The following is a 26,667-nucleotide window of genomic DNA, read 5'->3' as shown; positions in this document are numbered from 1 at the left end:
CAGTTTCAAATCTCTAAGAATTTCCCAACATGGAGTTGGCCATCCAAAGCAGACGAGGAAATTATGTGGTCACTTAAGACTTGTTAATGCTGTGCAACCCCCCACTGATTTAAAAAAGACAACAAGGATATAGCTGTCAATATCAGAACATTGTTGTGGCGGATGGGGGTGCCAAACCCTCAGTCTGGGCAGAGATTCCTTGATTGAAGGGCTCCAATCTGCCACCAGCCAGTTGGCTGGCAGGGAAACCCCACCCCCAAACAGCCCCCTCCCACGTTGTCACAATGGCTTCAAGCGAAAGTGGCACAATGGCATCACGCCAGGCACATTGTGCAGCAATGCTTCAGCATTTTGGCAAAGCTAGAGTGTTGCCATGTGACATGCCCAGTGTGATGATGTCACTCTTGTGTGATGTCATTGTGCTGATACTGTCACACACAGCAACATTCCCCCTGCCCTCCCACTCCCAGAAGGCTTCCTCCCACCCCCCTTTGGCCAGGTAAGTAGACCTGGCAACCCTAGTGGCAGAAGAGGTAAGGATGTGCTATTTTTTTATTTCATCTTCAAAAGGGTACATGGGCACTTCAATGGATATGGATCCACCATTTGACATATTTAAATCCAAAATGTAGTCAACATTAAAAACAGATTTGGCTGCTCTAAGCTTTGGTGTATGTGCAAGTTTGTTACAGCTATTGCAAGTGCTATTCGATCTCTGCCTGCTATTGTCAAACCAAAACAGACAGCAGTCTATACGTTGTCAAGGAAGTGCTGCATTTGAGAATCAAATAGGGCTCATTCAGAGCACAGGTAGGAGTGTTATGAAAGGTCTGATCAGAGGTAGGCCCATAGATTAGAGTTTTCATACCCCAGTTAACCCATAGAGAAAAAAAGAACTTTTCTCCCTTTCTCACAATATGAGAACTCGTGGACATTCAATGAAATTGCTGAGCAGTCGGGTTAGAACTGATAAAAGGAAGTATTTCTTCACCTAAAGGGTGATTAACACATGAAATTCACTGCCACAGGAGGTGGTGGAGGCTGTAAGAACAGACAGCTTCAAGAGGGGATTGGATAAATATATGGAGCAGAGGTCTATCAGTGGCTATTAGCCACAGCGTTTTGTTGGAACTTTCTGTATGGAGCAGTGATGCTCTGTATTCTTGTTGCTTGGGAGGGACAACAGTGTGAGGACTTCTAGTGTCCTGGCCCCACTGATGGACCTCCTGATGGCAGTCCACTGTGTGACACAGAGTGTTGGACTGGATGGGCCATTGGCATGATCCAACATGGTTTTTCTTATGTTCTTATATTATGCCAATCCTGTTCAAGCACAAACTTCTTAATCCTGTTCGAGCATAAACTTCTTTCAGCCATTGGGTCTCATTAATCCCCAAGGTTTTAAAAAATGCACAGCTTTTCTTCCCATGGCTATTAAGCTGGATCCAAATGGCTACAGAGACCCCAGTGGAAGGTCTCTGAATCAGTCCAGTGAATTGTGGGCAAATGTCATTCGACAGGATCTAGGAGGCAGCACTTGAAAAAGTTACCTGCTGAATGCAGCCCTGATTCGCTGTACCATCAAAGCAGATACAGTTCTCAGTGGTTCCCACCCAGGAGTTATTGCAGTATACAGGCCCTCTAACCGCCCCCTTGTTACGATAGGCATTTTGATTGTTTAAAATAACAAGCAGGGGACCAGCAGCAAAATGTCACGGAGTGCTCAGAATTACTTTTATCAGCAACAGATTTGCAGAGATGGCCCTAGCTGTGAGAAATGGAAAACTCCTTTTCCTGCTCCGCCCCAAACTCAATGCTAAAAGGCAATTTCCCTCCAGGGTTATATCTCTAGGGTTTTATCTCTCATCAGCCCTGAAGCTCAGAGATGCAGAAATTGCCTTATTATCACTGAGCTTGGGGCGGGGTGGGGGGGGAGTAGGGTAGGTAAGCAGCAAGCCTTACCCCCCCTCCCCTGATAATGAAGGAAATATTTTTTTTCTAGATGGGCATTTTGCTAGTTTAAAACAGCCGTTATCTGGAACTGTAGCACATTCAAGGAGCCAGGAATTAAAAGATGACATCTGGCTCACGAATGCTCAGCGTTGTAATGGACTGCCTGGCACACGGAGAGAGGAGAGAAACAGAAGTGAGGGGGAAGATGGCAGCAGAAGGTTGTGTGGTGGAGGGGAGTGGGCAGCGAGAGGAGGCCCTGCTGGCGAGTCAGCCCTGAAATGCCAGCCCAGGCAACAGACGGCCCCTCCCTTCACCAAGGAAAGTCCACATCAGAAATATTTCACAAGTTAAGCTTCCAATTGAGCTTCCAGCCTCTCATTCCCAGCTCCTTTCAATCTGTAATAACAATAATTCTGAATACGGTAGCTATCGAGTTACAATTCATGGCACGTTAGGTTTGCCATCCCCCAGGTGGGGACTGGAGATTTCCCGCTATTACAACTGAGCTCCAGATAATAAAAATCAGTTCCCCTGAAGAAAATGACTGCTCTGAAGGATGGGCTCTATGGAAAATCATATCCTGCTCCTTTCCCTCCTCAAACCCCGCCCACCTCAGGCTGCACATAAAAATCACCGGGTCCAACCCAGAGCTGGCAACCCTAGTTAGTACTACATAGAAATGTTAATGATTTCAGAAGTTGGTAGGGTTGCCAGGTCTAATTCAGGAAATATCTGGGGACTTTGGGGGTGGAGCCAAGGGTGTTACAAGCATGACTGAACCCCATAGGCATTCTGGCCATCACATTTAAATGCCTTCCTTCCATTAGAAATAATGAAGAATAGAGGAACCTTCTTTGGGGGCTCATAGAATTGGACCCCCTGGTCCAATCTTTTTGAAACTTGGTTTTTCAAGGATGTTATGCTGAAAATTTGGGCCCCCCCCAAAAAACAGCCCCACAGAGCCCCAGATACTTGCAGATCAATTCTCCATTATACTCTATGGAGACTGGTTTCCTTTATATCACTAAAGGTATGAAATTGAATTCAATTGAAATGATTGGTCTCCATAGAGAATAATGGAGTGCCCACCAGAGATTTCCCTCCCCCCACTCCATTTTCTGATAACCCTGAAGTGGAGGGAGGACCTTCAAACCAGGGGATCCCCTGCCCCCAATTGGGGATTGGCAACCCTAGAAGTTGGACATAATCCCTGTGTGATGGAGAGTGGACAGATGAGCACAGAATGAAAGAAAGTCAAACCGTGTAATGGATTTGGGCTTCCGTGGCCTCTTCATTCTGCATTTTTGTTACCCCATTTCCAGAGAGCTCTAACTCTGGAGTCATGAGACCTAAAAACTTTAAGGGGGAAGAAAACGAAAGCCGAGATTCCCAGGTCTAGAACTAAGGTCCAATGGAGATTACTATTAACATTTACTGCTGCCTGGATGCTGTACTTTAAGACAAAGAGCTGGTTCTTGCTGTTGCATTTTATCCGCGCAAAGCTGAAAGACCCATCTCTTAATATTTCTGTTCATGTCACTTTAGAATGGTAAATGCTTCCAGAGGGCTCTCTCAAAAGTCCACCAGGTGCCTCGGGATACATAAATGCATCTCACTGTTCTAAGTGTGATCAACTCTGAGTCATCAGAAGTGGTTTCAATTTCTAAATGGCACACAGGGGCTAAAGTCAGTCCTGGAAGCTGGGCCTTCTTTCTTGAAAGCTCTCCCCCTGAACCCCAAGTGCAGGAGGGTGAGCTGCAATTGATCAATGATGAAAGAAAAGCATTATGCAAATACTCAGAGGCCCTCCCGACTTTAGCACTAGTTTGTATGCTCATGGGCTGTGCCCTGGCATTCAATATGAAAGATTAGCTGAGCAAACATTCAGGGCAGTGAAAATTCTGCACCAAGGAAAGGTAAACTTCATGCTCTACAAACGATGTGCATTAACATCTACTTGTTGTTCATTTGAACAATTTACTGCATTTGTTCTGGCCACAGCAAGGAGCCATGCAAAGAATTGAAGTCAATCACTTAACCATTGGAAATGTTACTCAAAGTGCAATTCTAGGTGGTGTTACAGCTTTCTAAGTCCATTTACGCTTAGAAGAGTGTAACTCTACTTAAAACTCCCTCCTCTTTCTATTGTTGGATATTATTGTCTGGATATCACCAAATCTTATGCGCCATCTTCCTATGTGCCTTAAGAGGCTAGAAACCCGGGATTGGATCCTATACTTTTGCTCTCTGTACACTTTTCTCCTGTGGAGACAGTCCTCTGCTATGGAGGTTACAAAGGTTGCTTCTTCTAGCACTAGACACTTTGAACATCATTGGATTTGTGCAAACAGAAAGCTCCTCAGCAGACTTTCCCTACAGCTCCCATAAAGAAGCAATCCCATAACAAAGCTATAGATCCAAGCCCGGGGGTGGGGGTTGCTATTAAAAAGTTTCCATCAGAGTTTGGGAGCTAAGCAGGGTCAGCCATGGTCAGTACTTGGGTGGGAGACCACCAAGGAACACTGGGGTTGCTATGCAGAGGAAAGCAATGGCAAACCACTTCTGCTCATCTCTCGCCTGGAATGTCCCATAGGTGGGGTTGCTGGGAGTTGGCTGTGACTCAATGGCACATTCTTCTTCTGAATTCTGCACATGACCCAAAATTCGGGGTTTACATAAAGCTGAGGAGCAGAAACAGCGTTGCAGTTTAAAGATTATTTGAAGAATTAATTAGTTTTTAAAAAGCCAAAGTGGGGAATGTGGTGGTAGCGAGTTCTTAATGGCCTCAAGCAAAGCTGCAATAAGTTCTTTCCTGTCCCCAACAGAAGCAAAAACTACTCTTTCTGAACATCAGCCCTGAAAACTGGTACATCTCTATGCTTCCAACAGTATTCTCCAGAGGCCCCATTTCAGAACCAGACTCCTCTAGTGAGTACATATCCTCTGAAAACCAGACTGAGTTGAAACTAAACTGGTCCAAAGTGGTACAGAGAACAGTTAGGAAAACCGCTGAAGTGTTACCTCCCATATTTTGCTTTAAGCCTCCTCCACCCCTGCCGAGATGGCACCAGTAAGAATTTCCAGTTCCTTTCACCCCTTGGAACTCATGACATGGTGTGCCTTTGCAATAGAGTTCCACAGAGGAATCCCTAGAGAGTGACCAAGAGACTTCCTGTTGCCAGCATCCAGCAGTGCCTGTTACACTGGAATGTGACCAAACTTTCTCCACTCAATTTCTAAGCAAATAAAAACGAGTTTGGAGTGGGAGCTCTCACCTATGCAGACAATGTCCATGAAGCCATACATGCCATAGCAGATCTGGAAGAGCAGGTCCTGCCGCTGCCACTTGGCGGAGGGGCTGAGGGATGACCAGATGAGCCACGAGATGCTGGCGATGAGGAAGAGGGAACCCAGAATGATGGCTGCAATCTGAACCTTTTCTATCACAGTCAGGGAAATCGCTTGCCACTGCAGACAGAAAAGCGCACAAAGGCAGGTTAAATGTCAGCTGGTGGGGGTGCTTTCATCAAGATAACAGAGGAGCACTGAAATGGGATTAGTCCATGGGGCCCAGAATCCTGGGAAGTCAGAGCAAATACATAAAATTGCAGAAAAGAGTTCTAATGCTTAAAAAAACCCACTTTCAGTTCTTCTTTGGACACTTTCCTTTCTGCACACTGCAAACAGGTCAGGGGAATAACCTAGAATAAGGTTCCCCAACATGGTGCCAACTTTCTAAAACACCCACCAATTCTTTTTAGAAAGTCAACAGGGCCAGGTGGGGCTTCTGATTGGCTGTGTAGATTTTTAAAGAGTTGCTTCAGCAGCAGTTGCCACTATAGCACAAGGATCTTCACTGAAGACTAGCAGTGTGCATGCAAGGAAGTATTTTTAAACAAAGTATTTTTAAACAATATGTTCCACTTAAAAGGTATTATGTTAAACAGAGCTTCTGCCTGAAATGTTGAACTGTTACTATTAGAGTTATGTATGGCCCACTCCCTGAAATTATGTGGCTGGCTCCGCCTACTGAGGCAGCCATTTTGTGACTGTGCCCAGCATCCAGTGTCAGAATTCCAAAGGTGCCTGCAGGCTTGGGGACCCCGCCCTGGGACTATGATGTTTTAAGGAAACCCAGGGTGGCATGGCAGTTTATTGGGAACTCTATTAGAAGACAGCTAGACCATATTTTTTAAAGGAAGGGTCCGTAGCTCAGTGGGAAAGCCTCTATTTGGCACACAGAAGGCCTCAAGTTCAAACCCCAGCATCTCCAATGAAAAGGAACAGGTCCTAGAGGATGTAGCAGACTTCCATCTGAGACTGGGCCAGGATGTGTAGATGATTCTGGCTTTGCTGGACCATTAGCCTGATCAGTATAAACCAGCTTTATGAATTCCATGCCATGCAACCCCAAGCTGAATACAGACACATGAAGCCGCCTCTATGCAGAGTGGCCATTGGTCTGTCTGCTCAGTGCCATCTCCTTCTGATTTGCAGTGACACTACAGGGTCTCAGCGTGACCTCTTTACACCTTTAAGATGGAGGCTCCAGGGACTGAAATATGGAACTTTCTGCACACAAAGCAGATGCGCCATAATGAGCAACAGCTGCTCCTCCAGACTGAAAAATTCAAGGGGGCAACAAAAGGTCTGATGACTGGCCCCCCATGAACTGTGCATTCCCTGGAATATGCCCCAGGATCCACTGCAATGCACCATGGGGGACAGGATGATGGGAAAGGGTTTTCCTAAAGACTGGAAGTCACTGAACTAAGAACAATAAAATCTTGAACTCTGAGGGCCTAACTATACAACCTCCACAGGTCCATGACAAAGACTTGCAACTGGATGTGTGGCTGTATGTTGCATGTTTGGAATTCAATTCAGTCCCACAGGGCCCCAATTTAGGCTAGTACTGTGACACACAGGGACACAGTGCTTAAGTCATGCTTATAGCTAGGTTCTGAGATGCTGCAACTCCTGAGGGTGAAGTTAGAGGCAGCTCCCTATTCTTTCCCTCAACTGGAGGAAGAGCACATCAACCATCCTTTTCACAATCTTCACACTATATGAGTGGGTGTGTCCCTTTGCTTAAGGCAGACCAGCTTTGAAAAAAAACCTTCTAAGTGTTTGGACTAATTTTTGTGGGGAAACTGCCTTGAGAGCATCATGCTGGGAGTGTGAGATATAAATGTTTTCAGTGCATAAAATAAGGGGGGCCCCTCTTGTGGAAAGGAGGTAGGGCTGGAAAGGGATTTGCTCCACCGCTTTCTCTTGGACAGCATGAGCCCCGGGATTAAGATAAGATAAGATAAGATAAATTTATTTTTTATATCCCGCCCTCCCCCGCCAATGGCGGGCTCAGGGCGGCTCACAGACACGGAACACCGTGATATAAATAAAATACAATATAAAACAAACAATTTTAAAATACAATTCAGTTACAAATTCAATTACATAGTTAATTAAATGGATAAAACGGTGCTATAAAGTGCTATAGATCACAATCATGCACAAGATGGCTGGATGGCTACAGATCCGTTTAGCCAGGTTCTGTCCCAAAGGCAAGCTGAAACAGAGAGGTTTTGCAAGCCCTGCGGAACTGGTTCAGGTCCCACAGGGCTCGCACCATCTCTGGAAGTTGATTCCACCATCGAGGGGCCATTGCTGAAAAGGTTTGCTCCCTGGTTGTCTTCAGTCTAGCCTCTCTTGGCCCAGGGATTTTTAAGAGGTTTTGGGAGCTAGATCTCAGTGCTCTCTGGGGAACATATGGGGACAAACTGCCTATCTGCACGTGCCTCAGGACCCATTCGTATGCGCTGCTGTAAAGTCACTATGATAAGCCTTTTAACCCATCATTTTATGTATGGACTATTTCCCCTTTTACAGACCTCCACCACAGACATGGTAAATGACAGGCCTCCACCACAAAGGAGCAGATTCAGAAGAACATTCACTACACCAAAAAGAGGTTGCTATGCTGTCCAAAAACACACACAGAAAATAGTGTGAGGAGTGTGAGGGAGAAAAGTGTGTTTTTATTTGTGCCTGGAGTCACTGCCTACCTGGTCCTCAGCCAAGGTACCTGTGGCAGAACCAGAAGTTTCCCCAACACTGCAAGAGCTAAATAGGACCCATCCACCTTCCTCATACCTCAGGCAACTACCGTCAATTCAGTCAGGACAAAGGACAGGACCCTGGGCAGCAGGTAGCTGCAACAACTGCACCTCCCTCCAGGGTCCCAGAGCTTCAGGTGTCAGCTGATGACATCACTTCTTGTCTACGGTGGCTAGAGAATACTGAGCCTCACAGGCCACTGAGCAAGGCAGCAAGCATGGAAGCAGCTAGCAGAAGCCTAAGCACGGTGGCCTGGGCAGGATGTGAGCGGGGCCCAGCAATGCAAGAACCTGAGTGGAGCCAGGCACGGAGGGCCTGGCTGAAGGCCCCCTAGGAACTGGCCAGGGAGAGAAGAGGGAAGGGCCAGCAAGGATAGTGCAGGAGAGAGGTGGTGATAATGGAAGAATGCCACTCCAACCAGTGGCCCAGATAATAGTACAAGCCAAAATGGCGAGGCAGATAATGGCAGCTCCACAACCAGGCTGGGGAGGAGCGATGCATAACTAGGGTTAACAGCTAGGGGCAGGGGATCCCCTGGTTTGGAGACGCTCCCCCCACTTCAGAGTTATCAGAAAGCAGGGGGGAAGGTTGAATGCCCACTGGGCACTCCACTATACCCTATGGAGACTGGTCCCCATGGGGTATAATGGAAAATTGATCCCTGAATATCTGGGGTTCAGGGGAGAGCTGTTTTTTAAGATAGAGGCACCGCATTTTCAACATAGCATCTAGTGCCTCTCCTCAAAACACCTTCCAAGTTTCACAAAGATTGGACCAGGGAGTCCAATTCTATGAGCCCTAAAAGATGGCGCCCCAACCCCCATTTCCAAAGGAAGGAAGGCATTTTTAAAAGGAACATGGTCCCTTTAAATGTGATGGCCAGAACTTCCTTCAGAGTTCAATTGTTCTTGTCACAGCTTTGCTCCTGGCTCCACCCCCAAAGGCCCCACATATTTCCTGAGTTGGACCTGACAACCCTATTCTGAGATCCCAGAGAATGAAAGTGGTTTGGCGGCTGAGAGCCAGGAGTGGCACCAGTAAGGGAAGAGCCTCACACTGTGGAAGCCAATCTGGAAATGTTTGTGACACTGCTGTGCACACCTCATCCTCCACTCTCCCCAGCCCATACATGAAACGGCCTTATACAGAATCAGACCCCTCTTCTTGATCCCCCTAACTCCAGAATTGTCTGCTCTGCCAGCAGGGCCTTGGGCAGAGAAAAAATCTCCCCCAAGTTCTGGCACCTGAAATCCTATAACTGGAGGCACTGGGGATTGAACCAGAGACCTCCTGGATGCCGGGCATGAGCTCTGCCACTGAGCCAAAGCTCCTCTGCAAGCAGGAGCAGCTGCCTGCTAGCAGAACTACAGTGAACCAACTGGGACTTCAGCCTCCTTGGTTCTCACCTGCAAGGGATTCTTTGTGCTGATGGCTAAGACCTGGTATTTGAAGTAGCACAGCTCACAGCTCCAGGAGCCTCTCTCGCTTATCCAACGAATCAGGCAAGGCTGGTGGGTGCAGCGGACAGACCCGTCACAGCGACACGGGCTTAATAGCTCCCCCTGCAAGGAAGAGAAAGTCAAGGGCTCAGTTTATACCAATGCTCATTAACTGTCCTTTCCTCCCTCCCCACAAACCAACCAAGCCTCCTGGACCCTGACACAGAGACCTCACTCCCTACAGAAGCTACCCACTGCTCACAGCTATCCAGTACCAGAGGTCACCCCTTCAACCCCCTTCCAAGAGAATTCTGGGTAATACTGACCATCCATGGGCCTGTAAGTCCATTAGACCCCTTCCATTAACAAAAAAAGAGAGTAGCTCGTTAGTTCTACCTGCTTAATGCGCTGCCAGGCGAGCAAGAGGAGCAATTAGCATCAATATTTCAGACCCGCTTGCAGGAAGTATTACTGATACGTTATGGATATATGCCTGGACAAGGGAAATTGCTGTGGATTCCTGTCAGCTGCAGGACCAGGAGCCCAGGGGTCACCCCCTGGGCCACTCATCACATCCCAGATACTACCCATCAGCTACTTAACACCGTTGCTCAGATCAGAGCAACAGAGGAGGAAGCCAGACCAGGCTACATGGTGGAGAGTACAGTAGCCTTGCCCATGGAAGCTCATGTGTCAGTAAGTACCAGGGCTTTTTTTGTAGCAGGAACTCCTTTGCCTATTAGGCCACATACCCCTGATGTAGCCAATCTTCCCAAAGTTTAAAGGGCTGTTAGTACAGGGCCTACTGCAAGCTCCAGGAGGACTGGCTACATCAGGGGGTATGGCCTACTATGCAAAGGAGTTCCTGCTACAAAAAAAGCTCTGGTAAGCACCCAACTTTTAAAAAACTGTGAGCTACTTTGAGGGCCTACAGAACTAGGAAAACAGCATTTTGGAAACAAACAGGTGATCTCAACATGTGGCAGGTAATCAAAAAGGCTGACAAAAGGCCTAATATACAATGAATACTAACAGGTTACATATGATAAATTAACAAAGCTTTAATATATTACAAATAGAAAAAAAAATCATTAAAACCGGGGTGGAATTCTAGCAGGAGCTCCTTTGCATATTAGGCCATACCCCCTGTTGTAGCCAATCCTCCAAGAGCTTACAGGGCTCTTTTTTGTAAGCTCTTGGAGGATTCACTACATCAGGAGGTGTGGCCTAATGTGCAAAGAGCTCCTGCTAGAATTCCACCCCTGATTAAAACCAAACGTGTTTTGGCTACAAGGACTTCCTTAGTAGTAGAAATTGTTAAAATACACACCATAAAGTAAAATTATTCAAAGTACAACACAAGAAGCAGAGCCAGTTCATTAACTAGATAATGTGCCTTTCATTATTGGAATAAATTAGGATCATCAAAAATCATTTTTTCAGATTACTGTTGTTCATGGTCCATATACCTCCATAAGCAAGGTCAGAGTGAATTGTAGCTCTATGGAGTGTACATCCACATCCAGGAAGCAAAATATGACACATGACTCACTTTTTAATCTTGGAAAACTCACTATTCTTAGCCTGTTAACAAAAATTCTTAGCCTTACACAAAACGCATTCACTTCTCCATCAAGCCACTGGATCCTTCTCCCAAGTTTCAATCCTGCACCAAAACGTGCAGAATGAGAGGACTGTTTTTCTACTAGGTTCTGCTCTTATGTGGCAGAAGCATCAACCACACCACTCTTCTCTCACAGGAATCAGCATTAATGTTGTCACCAAGCAAGCTGCTGCTAATTCTGTTAATGCTCAGTGCAGCCTGTGTCTAATAAATCAAATTCCAGGGAACACGAAGGTCAAAGGAAGTGGTGGGGTTTTCATAATTCATTTTGCTTGTGGGCTGCATGGTTGCACATGTCTGGCTTTTTGGCTGGCTCAAGAAACCAGCATCCCTCCTTTCCTTTCATTCTTCTGTTCCTCAAACCACAAGAGCCAGCAAAAGACCTAGGAATCAGAGGGTTGGACCAGAATCCGGGAGACCCAGGTTCGAATCTCTGCTCTGCCAAGAACCTTACCGAGTGACTGTGGGGTAATCAGCTTTAGAGACCTGACAGGATTGTTGTGAGGATAACATGAGAGACAGAGGCCCACATGCACTGCCCCGAGTTCTTTGGAAACAGCGTGGGTTTATAAAACATATTCTTCTAAATATACTAATAGAAACTTTGTGGCATAAATTTTAAAGGCCAAAACATGATCATAGATAAAAAGGTAAATTGCAAGTACAGTTGCCAAGTGGCCTGGAGAAATGTCCTGTGATGTTTAACAGAAGTTTCATGTGATGTTTTTTACTTCCATGCCATGAACAGTTTGAGTTGCCCATTTTCACACATTAAGCCTCATAGTTGAAAGGACAGAAGGGTTTGAACATATGAAGTTGCTCTGCTACTGAATCACTGGTCATCAAAGTCAGTATGGTCTACTCAGACTGGATGCAGCTTTCCAGAGGACTCTAGAAGACATCTTTCACATCACCAGGCCTGTTGGAAGTCCTAACTTTGCAAAAAGGGAGAGGGAGTTAACCCTTTAACCTTAGCTTGCTCAATGAAACTATCCCCTTCCTGCTGTTATTAACACTTTAGTGGGGAAAAGACAGGTCCTCTAAAAAGCTGCTTCCCCACCCCCCCCCACACACACACGAGCTGTGATCACACACAAAATAATGCACTTTCAGTGCACTTTCCGACTAAATTTTGCCAGTTCACACAGTAAAAGCCAGTTGGAAAGTGCACTGAAAGTAGATTGAAAGTGCATTATTTAGTGTGTGTGATGGCAGCCAGTTAGAACATATTAAGTGTATGTATACCTGATGTGTGGATCTGCCCAATACTCAAATGATGGGAGAATCCAGACCACCATAAACCATAAGTCAAACATTTCCCCACATGCATGGGGAGGGGGAGTGGCTCAGTGGAAGGGCTTCTGCTTTGCTTGCAGAAGATCCCAGTTCAATCCCCAGCATCTCCAGTTAAAAAGGACCAGGCAGTAGGAGACGCGAAAGACCTGGATACCCTGGAGAGCTGCCGTCAGTCTGAGCAGAGAACGCAGAGTCTGATGGACTGTTGGCCTGATTCAGTATAAGGCAGCTTCATGGGTGTTCACATTCCAGTGTGGTGTCAAAGATACATTTATCGCACAAGTCATCCACCAGCAGGGAACAGAACCTCTGTATCCCAATATTGGAAGACGGTCAGAGTCAGCAGATTGACTTAAAATCCTAATATGCCAGGGTTGCCAGCCCCCCTCCTCAGCCATCAATGAGGGATGGGGGGAGGGTACGGTTGCCAGATCCAAGTTGGAAAACTCCTGGGGATTTGGGGATGGAGCCTGGGGAGAACTGGGACCTCAGTGGGGTACAATGCCACAGAGTCCATCCTCCATCATTTTCTCTGGCAGAACTTCTCTCTGTAGTCTAGAAGTGAGCTGTAATTCTGGGGGAATCCCCATATCCCACCCGGAGGCTGGCATCCCTACATGCCCCCATAAACAATGAATACATGAAAATGTCTTCCCAATGAGACATGTTGCCCCAAACAAAGATAAGCACTGGAACCCCCTTTTTTCCTACAGTGCTTGCCTATAAACAGTGAAGGCAATCTAGCAGCTACGGGCCCCAACAAAGCCCTCTCGCCAGATCAGGCAAGAGATCAGGAGCTCCCACGTTGGCTGATTATCGAATACAGCCTGCCAGCATCAGTGTGCCTTTGCACTCACCGCCTGAGCTGGAGGCTGAGGATGCGCTTTAATTACTGGAAGGCAATGCAACAGTCAAATGGGGGGGGGGGGGGTTAAATGGTAGTCCCTAACCTCAGTCTCTGCACCACAAAGAGCCTGGGTTTCCTCCGTCAGCTGGCTCCACAGCTGCCGAGATTTATTTCCTTCCAGGCAAGCCGCCCCCTTCCACCTCGCACAGAACAACAGTTACAATTCAGGGCATACGTGAGCGATCCAGGAAGCAGCAAGTTGGAGGATATAATTAATGGGAGGGGTTGGAAGGAAGGAAAGAGGAGGTAGTGATGCTGCAGGACATGGCATGCAAGGAGTGGGCTGAAAATAAACGGGTGGAAGGATGGTGGAATCCTAAGCTACAGGGGACACAATAAATCTTCCTTTGTTTTAGAAAAGGGAATAAAAGGAACAAGACAGCATTTAATGTTATCCTGCGGCATCCGCCTCCACACCCTTACCATAGCCCAGCTTGTGCCATAGATAGGAAAATAAATGTTCTCAAAGGAAGAACAAGTTGATAGTCCTCATGGGAGATGTGGTAGGTTTTCAAAGGAACTGACTGACAAGCTCTGAGATTAAAAAAAAAAAAAAGAGTGGGGGTGGCTTGCAGTGAACCATTCTCTTCCCCTTTTGCAGTCTTTGCCTCCATGGAAAGGTACAGCTAGGAATGCCAACTCCAGCATGGGAACTTCATAGAGGTGGGGTCCCCAACATGGTGCCAGTGAGTGCCTTGGCCACCCATCAACACCTTTCTTGGTGCCCACCAAGTGCTTTGAGAAAGTAGGTGGGGCTAGTAGAGCTTTTCCAAGCAAGGCTTCTGACTTGCCACCAGACTTGATTGGCTTTGCAATTTTTTTTTTAAATCACTTTGCCATCAGAGTACAAGAATTTTTGCTGTGTGACTGAAGGTAAGCTGCGGCAGCCATTTTGCAGCTGCACCCACCATACTGTATCAGAATTCCAAAGGTGCCTACAGGCTCAAAATGTTTAGGGACCCTGTCCTCAAGATTTGGGGGCAATGCCTGAGAAAGAGAGAAACTGGAGGGCAATATTGCCTACCATTTATCATACACCATTGAGTTTGCCCTCTGAAACTGCCATTTGCTTCAGGGGGATCTCTTTCTGTAGTATGGGGAGATAAGCTGAAACTCCAGGTAACTCTTGTAACAGCACAGTAACAGGATGAAAGCCTTCAAGAGAGCCAGTCTGGTGCAGTGGCTAAATGTGTGGACTCTTATCTGGGAGAACCGGGTTTGATCCCCCTACTCCTCCTGCTGGAATGGCCTTGGGTCAGCCATAGCTATTGCAGGAGTTGTCCTTGAAAGGGCAGCTGCTGTGAGAGCCCTCTCAGCCCCACCCACCTCACAGGGTGTCTGTTGTGGGGGGAGAAGATATAGGAAATTGTAAGCCGCTCTGAGTCTCTGATTCAGAGAGAAGGGTGGGGCATAAATCTGCAGGCTTCTTCTTCTTCAAGTAGTGTATGTTGTTAAAACAGACACTTCAACATCAACAGGCAAGCAGAATTATATTACAGACCAGGGGAAGAAAGGTGATTTTGGATTTATTTACTTACCTCTTTTGTACCCTGCCTCTCTCCCCAATGGGAACCCAAAGCAGCGTGCATCATTCTCCTGTCTACTTCACAACAACCCTGTGCGGTAAGGTAGGTTGAGAATATGTGACTGACCCAGGGTCACCCAGTAAGCTTCCATGACAGAGCAGGGATTTGAACTTGGATCTCTCAGTTCCTATTTTAATCTTCTAACCAAGACATCCAGAGGCTTTACCAGCTAGACAATTGCATCCTACTTGGCCCTGTGTGTTTCCTCTCAGTCCAATATACTTCACAGGGTTGTTATGAGGATAAGATGGAGCAAGTGAAGATAATATATGTAGTCCTGACTCCCCTCAGAACTCAAACCCTGGATCGGAGGAAAAATCATAGGCAGTTCAAGCAAAATACCAGCATTGCCAGCTTTGGGTTGGGGGATACCTGGAGATTTTTGTGAGTGCATCCTGGAGAGGTCAGGATTTTGAGGGGGAGGACCTCAGTATGGTACCATGCCATAGGATCCACCCTCCAAAGCAGTCATTTTCTCCAGGGGAACTAATCTCTGTAGTATAGAGATCAGCTGTAAAAGCAAGAGACTGCTAGGCCTTGCCTGGAGGCTGGCTACCCTTATTGTAACTCCAAACCATTTTGGTCCTAGAGAGTCAGGTACTCCTTGGCAGCCAATCCAACAAGCTCCCAGACCTGCTGCACTCCCTCAAACAAAGTTATTCCTGAAGTGATAAACTGGTGTCACTTCAGGCTTTAAGTAAGACTGATATCCAGAAAGACACCCCTGTACTGATTCCCAAGCCATGCACCCCTGGAATGTGATACTGCAATGTAACCCTAGAATATTAATATGACACAGCAATGCCCATTTGAATTGGGATGGTCTTTCTTGCACTTAAGGGAGAAAAATCCAATTCCTTCTTGGCCTCAGGCAGGCTGGAATGTCAAGTCTGGTTTACACACTGGACAGACATGGTGGCCAATGCTGAAAGGCTAAGGAGCATCCATCTTTCTGCTCCTGGAAATGAAGAATTCCAGGCCCAGAGAGGGACATATGGTGGGCAGACCTGTAAAAGTTCATTCTTTTTGGCAACCTTTTAAGTCCTGTTATCAAAACAAAAAGAAATAAGGGTTACCAGAACCGTGCAACACAAATAAATGGCTTGTTATTCTTCAGGGCAAGACAGCAGAAACACAAAGGCTAAAGGTTAAGTGGTCATCTTGTTGTGAATGTGTGGTATAACTGTAAGCATTTCTGCCAGAGAACAAAGTTTCTATTTTTCTTTAATTATTGCTAAGGCTATCAAAGTCAACCAGTCTCCTGAACACTTGATGGATGCCTATCCATGTTTGACACTAAGAGAAATCTATTACTTTTGGGGAGCTTCAAAGGAATCAGTTTGGAAAAACAGAGCCATAAAAAGTCATTTGGCCAAGTGTAATTAAAATTCCTCCATTGGGGTATGGATCTATGACACAATGATCTCTGGTTGGATATTCCACATATGACACTCTGATTTTCCATTGGTGTGACACTCTGCTTCCTCATTGGATAACTGAATCACTCGATGTGACGTAATTTACCCTAGAAAACAGGCAATCCCACCTGTCAAGATTAGAGTCGGAAAAAAGAAAGGGAATTCCTCCATCCTCTCCTCCCTCCCTTCCTACCCTCACCCCCCTTCTTCTCAAGAGAAATCTCCCTCCAGAGGCCTTGTGTTTCCCCTGACTGAGCCTACCCTGCAAGATCTAGGTATTGTATAACCTTCCCCCCCCCAATCCATACTTACTCAGCTAACCACTGTATTCCTCTTGTATGCTTGAAATTGTTTGATTGGGATGTAACTATTTGAAAACATTTACCTATAATAAAATCCATTATTAACCAAAGGATTTTCAGTGGTCTATCTCCGTAGACATTGACAGAGATCCCTGCTCACCTCACCTCTCGTAGACTCACCATTTTGAGCTAAGAAATATTAATATTCCCCAATAAAAACTTAGTTGAGGTGTAACAAGACTTCCTAGAATGCTTCTCCAAACAATAAAACAGTGTCCACCACATGGACAACTGATATGTCATCTACAGCGCAATCCTAAGCAGACATACCTTTTCAAGCCTGTTGTCCATCACTGTGATGATGGCCTTGACATGAATGGCATGCACTTTCGGACTACAGGGTTGGAAAGGTGGAGTCCAAATGATTTAGATGGATTCATGGAGGAGAGGTCCCTTGTCCAGTGACTCAGAAGGACACAACTCTGTTTAGGGTGGCACTGTATGTTGACTATGCGCAAGGAATATTCCATTACCCAAGATCCTTTGAACAAGTCCCCAGGAACCCAATGTGTGGCCTGCCACTCAACTATGGCTCCTCATGAGTTCAGCTCTGGTGATGGCAGGGGCTTTTATGGCTTTGAAATAACAGGAAGAGGATGTGAACTCTCAATATGCAAAACCTGTTAGAACTTTGAGGCTCAAAAGATATGTTAAACCAGGTTTGATCTGACCACCATGCAGATAACAGAAGATGTAGCAAAGAGGCTGGATGAATATATTTTGGTGCACCTCCTTTCCACAAGGGTGAGCAAATTCAAGACCAGCTTTACAGCATTCTTTTCCTTTTGGGAAGGAAGGGTGCAGGAAGCATTGGTGATCTGATGCCTTGATAGGATATGAGCTGAACAGGTAACATGGGGATGCAGATGCAAGCACACAGGCCAGGTACTGCCATTCCCAATGCCCCAGACTTGCATGTGGTCTCTATCATGATTTATCTCTTTGCTTACAAATCACATGTGAACCAGGCCAGATCCAGCTCTTTACAGGTGGAATGGGCCCAGATTTAACTTGTATGAAATAGCCAACCCTTCATCAGTGGTCATTGCCCATCGCCCTCTGGAATAACAACCAGGTCTCATCAAACCAAAGAAAAGGGCTATTTCCCAACTCAACCGAGGGATCAGATTTCCACTGCAATGGAAGTTATTCTGCAGAACTCCTTTTCAGTTGCATCTAACTGGGGCTGCGTCTGCCCATCAATAGCTCTACAGAAATTGTTTGCAGCTGGACCTTCTTGTGTGAAGAAGGCAATCCCGCTGTGGATGACTGCTACCGCAGAACAGCCATGCAATATCCAACTACGTGCGGATGCAGTCTGGGTCACCAGGAAGATGAGAGGAGCATTACTCCGCCTTCCTGAATTCAGGTGGGGGCGGGATTCATTTTTCCTATAGGCAGTAGCTGTCAGTGGCAAGACAGCTTGGTGATGTTGCATTTATGACAATACACACAGATCACCTGAATCCATTCTCTGGTTATGATTTACACATGACAAGCCCCCAAGGCAGCAGGGTAGTACAATGGGTCTACTTCTCAACACGCAAAAAATAACACTGAGCTTTATCACCAGATCCCACGGTTGTGTTTATTTCCCTTTAGTTTCTTCCCTTGAAGCTACTGTGAATTCACATGCAAGGATCCAGCTATTCTTTTGCCCCCTTTGAATGCTAACCAGAACAAACTCTGTACCAATAGAGGTGGAAGCGCTATACCTCCCCCCCCCCCCCAGCCCTCTTTTATAGAAGCTGATGTGTAAGCAAGTCTCTGTCACTGAGAAGGTGTGCCAAGGATTCGTCTGCCAGCCCAAGCCTGGAACATGCCACTGGCTTGGCTGGATATTGTAAGCGGCAATTTCACAGTTGGCTAATTCCCTTTGCTGCTGCCCTGCTTCCACTCCCCACCTCTCTCACACACAACTTCCTTGAAGAGCCATAGGGCTGCTGACAGCACATGGTATGTGGGAGGCAACAGTGGAAACAATTCAGGGACTTGCAGCAGGGCTCTCTTTGTGCCCAGTGGCACATGCCTGCTTGATTCAGCTTCTCACCCAGCATCCCTTGCTGTTCCCACATGTAGGACACGATCTGCAACCTATGCAAACTACTGCCCCAGACCTCACGGATCCTCAGTGGGGAAGGGCAGAAGAATTTTAACAACTACGATATAGCAATTAGACAGCACTTTAAAGTGTTCAAAGAGCTTTGCACGGATAGCTGCTTGCAAATGGTACTTTCGCCATGGAAATGCTGAGGATCCAAGTGGAAAGCAGTGTGAGCGCAGTGGTTAGAGAGTAGGATTAATGCTGGGGAGGGCCCACGTTCAAATCCTACCCAGGGTGGCCTTGGCTGTGTCGTGCTCTCTCAGCCCAACATCCCACAGGACCACCAAAGTGAGGATCTATATCAGTAGCACTCATGACCCAGGAAAGTCACTGTGATGATGGCCTTGACATGAATGGCATGCACTTTCAGACTACAGGGTTGGAAAGGTGGAGTCCAAGTGGCTTAGATGGATTCATGGAGGAGGAGAGGTCCCTCAGTTGCTATTAGTCATGATGAATAAAGAGAACCACCACATCCAGAGGCATTGTCTTCTCTGAATATTAGTGCCAGGAAACAGCAGCAGGGGAGGGCTTGGCCAGTTTGGTGTAGTGGTTAAGTGTGTGGACTCTTATCTGGGAGAACTGGATTTGATTCCCCACTCCTCCACTTGCACCTGCTGGAATGGCCTTGGGTCAGCCATACCTCTGGCAGAGGTTGTCCTTGAAATGGCAGCTGCTGTGAGAGTCCTCTCAGCCCCACTCACTTCACAGGGTGTCTGCTGTGAGGGAAGAAGATAAAGGAGATTGTGAGCCGCTCTGGGACTCTGAGATTTGGAGTGGAGGGCGGGATATAAATCCAATATCATCTTCTTCTCTGTGTCCTGTTTGTTAGGCCTACAAGGCAACTGGTTGGCTGCTATGTGAAATAAGTGCCAGACTAGATGGGCCGCTGGTCTCATCCAGCAAGGCTTTTCTTATGTTTACCATAGGGTCTGGCTTCCCAGTGTCAAAAAATATGTAACTCAGTCTACCCTACTTGGTTCCAGGTTAAAACTTTGGCATCTGCAACCAGAAGTTACCAAATACATGCGCTGTCAACTTACAATCGTCTTATGGAGACCGCAGCAAGTGGACTGCAAGGCAAGTACTTCAGCGGAGGTGGTATGCCATTGCCTTCCTCTGCAGCGCCTTTCTTGGTGGTCTTCTATCCAAATACCAACCCTGCTTAGGTTCCCCAATTGGACAATGGCCATTGTTGTCTTTTCTCCTTACCCTTTCCTTTTCCAACCTCAGCCTTTTCTCTGAGAACTAGGAGGTCATTTGTCAATCATATAAACTACACTGACCAATGGACTGAATGGTGTTATATGTTCATGTGAACAGTTTCATCTATGTTCAGTCCCCTATAGGAAATTTGATCTCCAGACTACCTTGGGAGGAGATTGGTTTGCCTAAGGTCACCAAATGAGATTACAAAGTAAGATGAGAACCTGGACCTTCACGACTTTTAGGCTGCAACCAACTTTTCTGCTTGCACGCTTCTTCCTTTCTCCATCCCACGGAGAGAAGACTGAATGCTCCTGGTTTGGGAAGTCTTCAACCAAGCTTCAATCTGTTAGGACATCCAAGTGAGAGTACCTCAACAAACTGGTTTCCTCTACACAAACCAGTGAAGATCTCCCCAGATTATCAGGTTAAAATTTGGAAGCAGAACTACATAGTTTATTCTGAGCAGAGAATGCGAATTTTCCCCACATGCAGAAATGAGAGACTCCGATGAGAGTGAGTGAGCATGGATATAAAACATATTCATCCTAGAAATAAGACTCTCCATTCTAAAGAAATATGAGTACAACCACAGGAGTTCCCCATGTTCCAACAGACACCGCTCTATTTTAAAACACCCATCTATCTTTCAAACCACCGCAATAATCACCAAGCAACTTTGAAGATCAATTAATGTATCCTGATTTATAGCCTACTAAAAGAAAACAAAGCCAAAAGCAGAAATAATCTGTGGCTAATGAATACATACATGAGATCTGAAAAATTCTCTGCCAAGGTCCCCCAAATTCTACACAGAAGAAATCTGAATCTTCGGAGTGATAGTTTGCACAAAAAAGCTATCCTTGTGCCAACATGCCAATTACTGCGCTAGGTGCTGTACATATGAAACCAACATGACCTTCTCAATAACTGAACAGTTTAGGTTATGACAAATAAATTGACATTGGTGTGGCATTGCCACCATGCTTCCAAGCCTGTTTCGGCAAATCCTTAAAAGTAAGGAACTCACCTTTGCTGTCTTGCTGAATTGTTTTCCCTGTTTTGAAATCCACTTTGAATCTCAGTGAGAAAGGTGAGATATGCATGCAATTAATAGTAATATCCTCCCTAAAGGCAAAATGTTCCAAAGGTGAATTCTGAACCCAATGCCAAATTCTGATATTTATTTAGATATTTATATCTTGCTTTCCCCCCAATAGTGACCCAACAAGGCTTACAACACTCCTTTCTCCATTTCATCTTCACAACAACCTGTGAAATAGGTTAGGCTGAAAGAGAGTAATTGGCCCAAAGGCACCTAGTAAGTTTCCATGGAAAAGCGGGGAGTCAATCTTGGGTCTTCCAGATCCTGGTTTGACCTTCTCTCTAACCACTATACCACACAGGCTCTCATGCATAGTATGACATCAACAGACTTGTCTTATTACTATATTTTTCTCCAGCACTTTATGACACACAACATAGGGAACAGCACTCATTTGTCTTTATAACAACCCAATAAAAGGTAGGGTTCTCTTCACAACATTGTTCTAGGGTTATGTGGTAGTTGCCAGCAAATACTGCTTCAGTATGACCACAGCAGTCAATTCTCTACACAGGCAATTAACATTAAGATCATTGTGGACATACACTGCTATGGGATGAAGATAAGGAGACATCCCACATGATACCCCTTAACTACATGTTAACTAGGTTGTCACAGCAGTGTAGGACTCCATCATAAAACGAGGGAATTACTCCACAATGAAGACAATTAAGACAAGGAAGAGACTGGATTTATACTCTGCTCTTCATTTGGAGTCTCAGAGTAGCTTACTATCTCCTTCCCCTTCCTCTCCCCACAACAGACACCCTATGAGGTAGGTGGGACTGAGAGAGCTCTGAGAGAACTGTGACTGACACAAGGTCACCTAGCAGCTGCATGTGGAGGAATGGGGTATCAAACCCTGTTCTCCCAGATTAGAGTCTGCACACTTAACCACTACACCAAACCAGCTCCCTACTTGGACTAACATGGTTCAATAGAGAAGTTATCCATAGACACTGAGGTGTTTTCTCAGAAGCAACTACACCACACTACCATTTTAGATCCAGGCTGGCATTCTGGACAATTTCAAAGCAAAATTTGATATACCTTAGCAAGATTTTTCAGCAGCAGTGCACACACAAAACTGGAAGCCACCTTAGGCAAAGAACTGTCACTTCAATGTTCCCTACAGCTCCTAGCAAGCTGTTAGCACTAAATCCATGTTAAACAATAGTAAAGCAAGCTTTTACTCAAAGTGTGTATAAAGTCAGGGGAATCAGCATCATTACTCCAATGAAGATGGGAGTTAGCCATTCCGGCTCTCCAGAAAGCTAAGAACAAAGTGTTGTACATAAACTATGCCCCCCGTCACTCTATTTTCTTCTTCTATCCAAGAAAGAAGGATTTTATAGCAAAGATAGCTAGAATCATGGAATCACAGAGTTGGAAGGGGACATACAGGCAATCTAGTCCAACCTCCTGCTCAATGCAGAATCAGCCTAGAGCAGGAGTGGCCAAACTGTGGCTTGGGAGCCACACTTGGCTCTTTCATACATATTGTGTGGGGAGTCTTGAGTCCAAATGCCAACACGGAGCTAAGCTAGAAGAGATGGAGTCCTTCTGACAACCAAGAAGACACTGCTGCTGCCATTTTAGATTGATTAAAAAATTCAGTGAGACCTGTACCATGGCAGGCTGAGGTGCTCTTGCTCCCCCAAGGGGGATTTACCAGTGTCTTGGGGCCCTTGACAATGACAATGACATCACCAGCAATGCACTGATACCGTTCCTCATGCAGTTAGAAGTGATGTCAGCACCTCACTGGAGAAACACTGATATTTGTGTGAAACTCTATAGTGTCTTGGCATCCACTGATGTCACTTCCCACTGCATGTAGAGTGATGCCAGCACATCAGGATACTGCTGATGTTCCTCGTTTTCTGCCATTCCCCCCTCCTTCCCCCTGCTTTTTTAAGTGCCAAAACAGTGACATGGGTTGTGTGGGCAGCCATTTTAGCACTTGATAAGGCATGGAGGAGGGGAACCAAGAGCACCTCACTCTCCCGCATTGCAGGCCCGATCAGGCTCACTCCTTGCAGCAGTTTTAAATGACTTTAAAATGGCAGCGGCATCCCTCTGGCAGCCATGGGGGCACCATCATATCTAGTTAGGCCCTTTACCATAAAAATCACTGGGTAACATTGGGCCAGTCACTCTTTTCCCACCTAATTTACCTCACAAGCTTGCTGTGAGGATAAAATTAAGAGAACTGTGTGTGCCACCTTGGTTCCTTGGCGGAAGCAAAGGATGAAAATGGCCCCCATCATAAAAGGAGGGAATTACTCCACATGATGAAGACAAGGAGACAACTGGATTTATACTCCGCCCTTCATTCAGAGAATGAGAGATATCCTGCCACAGGAAGAGAACCTTCTAAATATAATCCTCGAGAGGCTAATATCCAACCCACTCCTCCCTTTGGTGTAGTGGTTAAGTGTGCAGACTCTTATCTGGGAGAACCAGGTTTGATTCCCCACTCCTCCACTTGCACCTGCTAGAATGGCCTTGGGTTAGCCATAGCTCTGGCAGAGGTTGTCCTTGAAAGGGCAGCTGCTGTGAGAGCCCTCTCCAGCCCCACCCACCTCACAGGGTGTCTGTTGTGGGGGAGGAAGGTAAAGGAGATTGTGAGCCGCTCTGAGACTCTTCGGAGTGGAGGGCGGGATATAAATCCAATATCTTCTTCTTCTTCTTCAATAATCTTTCTTGGCCATCTGGCTTTTCTCTACCCCCACCCTCCCCACGCAGCCTGTACTAGCATCTGACCCCTTCCAACTAGTGCTTTTCTGGTGATGGCTCCTCACCAGAAAAGGTCCATGTTTTTCCTGTCACTCCTTTCCCAGACCTATTCTACCTGTCCTGGCTTACTCCAGCATCAGATCAGCTGAACCAATCACTGACAACCACAGATTCTTCTGTCTCTCACATCACAGAAGGTCATCCAATCATAACACCATTCAACATAACAGAGTTGAGGGAGGGGGAGAGATGGGAACTAAGGGACAGGGCTTTGAAGCAGCTAGTCTGCCATATTGGAAGAGACTAAGATCTGAAACCGGGGAAAGATTCCAAACCACAACTCTGTTCTATCCCTGAATGTAAGGGACAAGCAGAATTAATAGGCCACAGCACTGATATTAGGATTCACCTATCTCTATGCTGAGGGCTATGATGTTCCATAATCTGAGCAAGAGCCTCCTATCATTAGAAGAGAAGCAATGCCTTCGTGTAAGCACGGAGGCCCAGATGAGACCCAAAACAAGCCTGCTGCAGTTGCACCCCACTGTCAGCTACTGTGCTCCCAACCCCAAACACATGGACTGCCAATGATAATAAAGTACTCTGTATGTGCTCAGAGGCAGTTTAGTCCTCTGAGGTGATTAACACATGGAATTCACTGCCACAGGTGGTGGTGGTGGCTACAAGCATAGCCAGCTTTCAGAGGGGATTGGATAAATATATGCCGCATAGGCCCATCAGTGGCTATTAGCCACAGCGTATTGTTGGAACTCTCTATCTGGGGCAAATGATGCTCTGTATTCTTGGTGCTTATTGGTGGTGGGGGGGAACGGTGTGAGGGCTTCTAGTGTCCTGTCCCCACTGATGGACCTGCTGATGGCACCTGGGGGTTTTGGCCACTGTGTGACACAGAGCGTTGGACTGGATGGGCCGTAGGTCTGATCCAACATGGCTTCTCTTATGTTCTTGGTCTTTAGAATTACATTTCACATTCTGAGATGGAGCCCCAGCACTGGAAATAGATACAGAGGGTCTAAATCCCGGCTTGACTGAAGCCCTGTCTCTTGGGTGGGTAGCCAAGCCTCCCACGGGGGCAGCTCCACGTAGGATAGAAACATCTCACCCATTCGCTTGGAGCAATCCTGCAAACCAAGCTCACAATTACGGTGACATTTCAGCACACGCTGCATCTCTCCAGTGACTCATTTCTCCACTGGACTCTCTGCAAAGCTTCTGGTGACTCTCGCCTGGGCGAGCCAATGAGCAAAGGAGAAGAAGGCCCCTTAAATGGCAACGCAGCTGCTCCACGCATCCCCAGGCTGGGCCAAAGCAACCGGATCACAGCCCAGCCCTCTGCTTCCCAGCCTCGGCAGCAGCAGAAGTCATTTAAGTATCTATCAACCAGGGCATTGTGCACTAAAATAATAGCAACAATTCAAAGCAATCAGAAGGATTCAGCGTTGGGCTGCATAAAAATAGAAATCTTTACGCCAGTTTTCAAAAGGTTAAGGAAAGCATATGATTATTGCTCTCCCTTTCTCATATTGTATAATAACACTTTATACATAAAGACACTTGGGTCTTGCTGACTGTTGACTCACAGAGAGTATCAAAGTTGTTGGCTACTTCAATTTCAACTTTCTGCCTCTTGCGGAAGTGCTCTAGGAACTGGGATTCCGCCCTCCCCCCAACTTCTGCAAAATCAGCCAGCCACTAGAACTCAAGCTCCTCCCTCCTACTTATATTTTTTAAACATTTTGTGAAACAATGGTGGCCTAATACACATATGAGTTTCTGCTGAGCTTTTTCTACAAAAAAGCCCAGCTTAAAACATTAGGACCAATTTCACACTAGATCTTTAATCCTGGTTTAACTCTGTCCCCAAACTGACATTCTACACTAGAATCAGAGAAACCACCTCTGTGACTCTATGATTCTAGTGTAGAAAGTCAGCTTGGGGACAGGGATAAACCAGGATTAAAGGTCTAGTGCGAAATTGGTCTAGCACTTACTAGTTAAAGGTGCTTTCTTTGTATCTCTTCCCATGTGATCCAGGGAAGTGGACAAAGGAAGCTCTGGCTCTTCACTTCCTTTCCCAGGGCACCAGGAGGGGGAGGAGCTTCAGCCAATAGAAGGAAGAGAGGCTTGGTTCAGTAGCACCACTGTGTGATTGAGAGAGCCTGGCAAAGCAAGCTCTCCCTCCCCCCCTTCCTCCCCAAGGGAGGCGCCTCAGCCAATGGAGAAAATAGAGGTTTTGCTCTGTAGCTCCTGTGTGATTGAGCAAGTCTGGCAAAGCATGCTAAAATGCAAAAGGAAGCAAGAGAGCGAAGGAAACAGAAGATGGCCAATTGCTCAGAGATCTGATAGGAGCTCCCTGGGGGCCTGATTCGGCCCCTGAGCCACATGTTTGACACCCCTGCAGGGTTTTCAAGGTAAGAGACATTCTGAGGTGTTTTGGCCATTGCCTGCCTCTGCACAGAGACCCTGGATTTCCTGAGTGGACTCCCATCCAACTGTTAACTGTGGCCAACCCTGCTTAGCTTCCAAGATCTGACAAGATCAGGCTAGCCTGGGCCATTCTGGACAGGGCATTAATTCCTCTACTAGAATCTTTCAATACAGAGATAATCAGCTGTGATCTGTCTGTAGTAGGACAGACAGACAACAGTCCAGACTCCTTTAAAAATATATTTTATGGAGCCTTCCACTGTGAGTCCACAGCCTGTATTGATCCCCATCTGCCCATGTGGAACATCAAGACCCCTTGTGGTTCCTGTGGTCTTTACCACAAACAGCAGGAGTGTTCCAGCA

At 46.3% G+C, this 26,667-nt stretch overlaps 2 protein-coding genes across 2 annotated transcripts in view; one reads left to right on the top strand and one right to left on the bottom strand.

The window, feature by feature from the left end:
- METTL1 (methyltransferase 1, tRNA methylguanosine) overlaps nt 1-26,667 on the top strand; it is a 1,067,043-nt gene that overhangs the window by 123,532 nt on the left and 916,844 nt on the right. The gene's annotated exons all lie outside the window — the stretch shown is intronic.
- The window catches only part of MARCHF9 (membrane associated ring-CH-type finger 9), a 47,801-nt gene that overhangs the window by 9,141 nt on the left and 11,993 nt on the right, over nt 1-26,667 (bottom strand). Inside the window, exons 2-3 of the mRNA XM_060252985.1 lie at nt 9,477-9,632; nt 5,229-5,421 (exon numbers count right to left, since the gene is read on the bottom strand). Coding sequence (XP_060108968.1) covers nt 5,229-5,421; nt 9,477-9,632 — 349 coding nt within the window. The remainder of the gene's footprint in view (nt 1-5,228; nt 5,422-9,476; nt 9,633-26,667) is intronic.

The sequence above is a fragment of the Heteronotia binoei genome, chromosome 13 (genome assembly GCF_032191835.1).
Source record: "Heteronotia binoei isolate CCM8104 ecotype False Entrance Well chromosome 13, APGP_CSIRO_Hbin_v1, whole genome shotgun sequence".
NCBI classification, from domain to species: domain Eukaryota; kingdom Metazoa; phylum Chordata; class Lepidosauria; order Squamata; family Gekkonidae; genus Heteronotia; species Heteronotia binoei.
The sequence above is the reverse complement of the archived record's forward strand: the minus strand, read 5'-3'. Positions and strand labels throughout refer to the sequence as shown.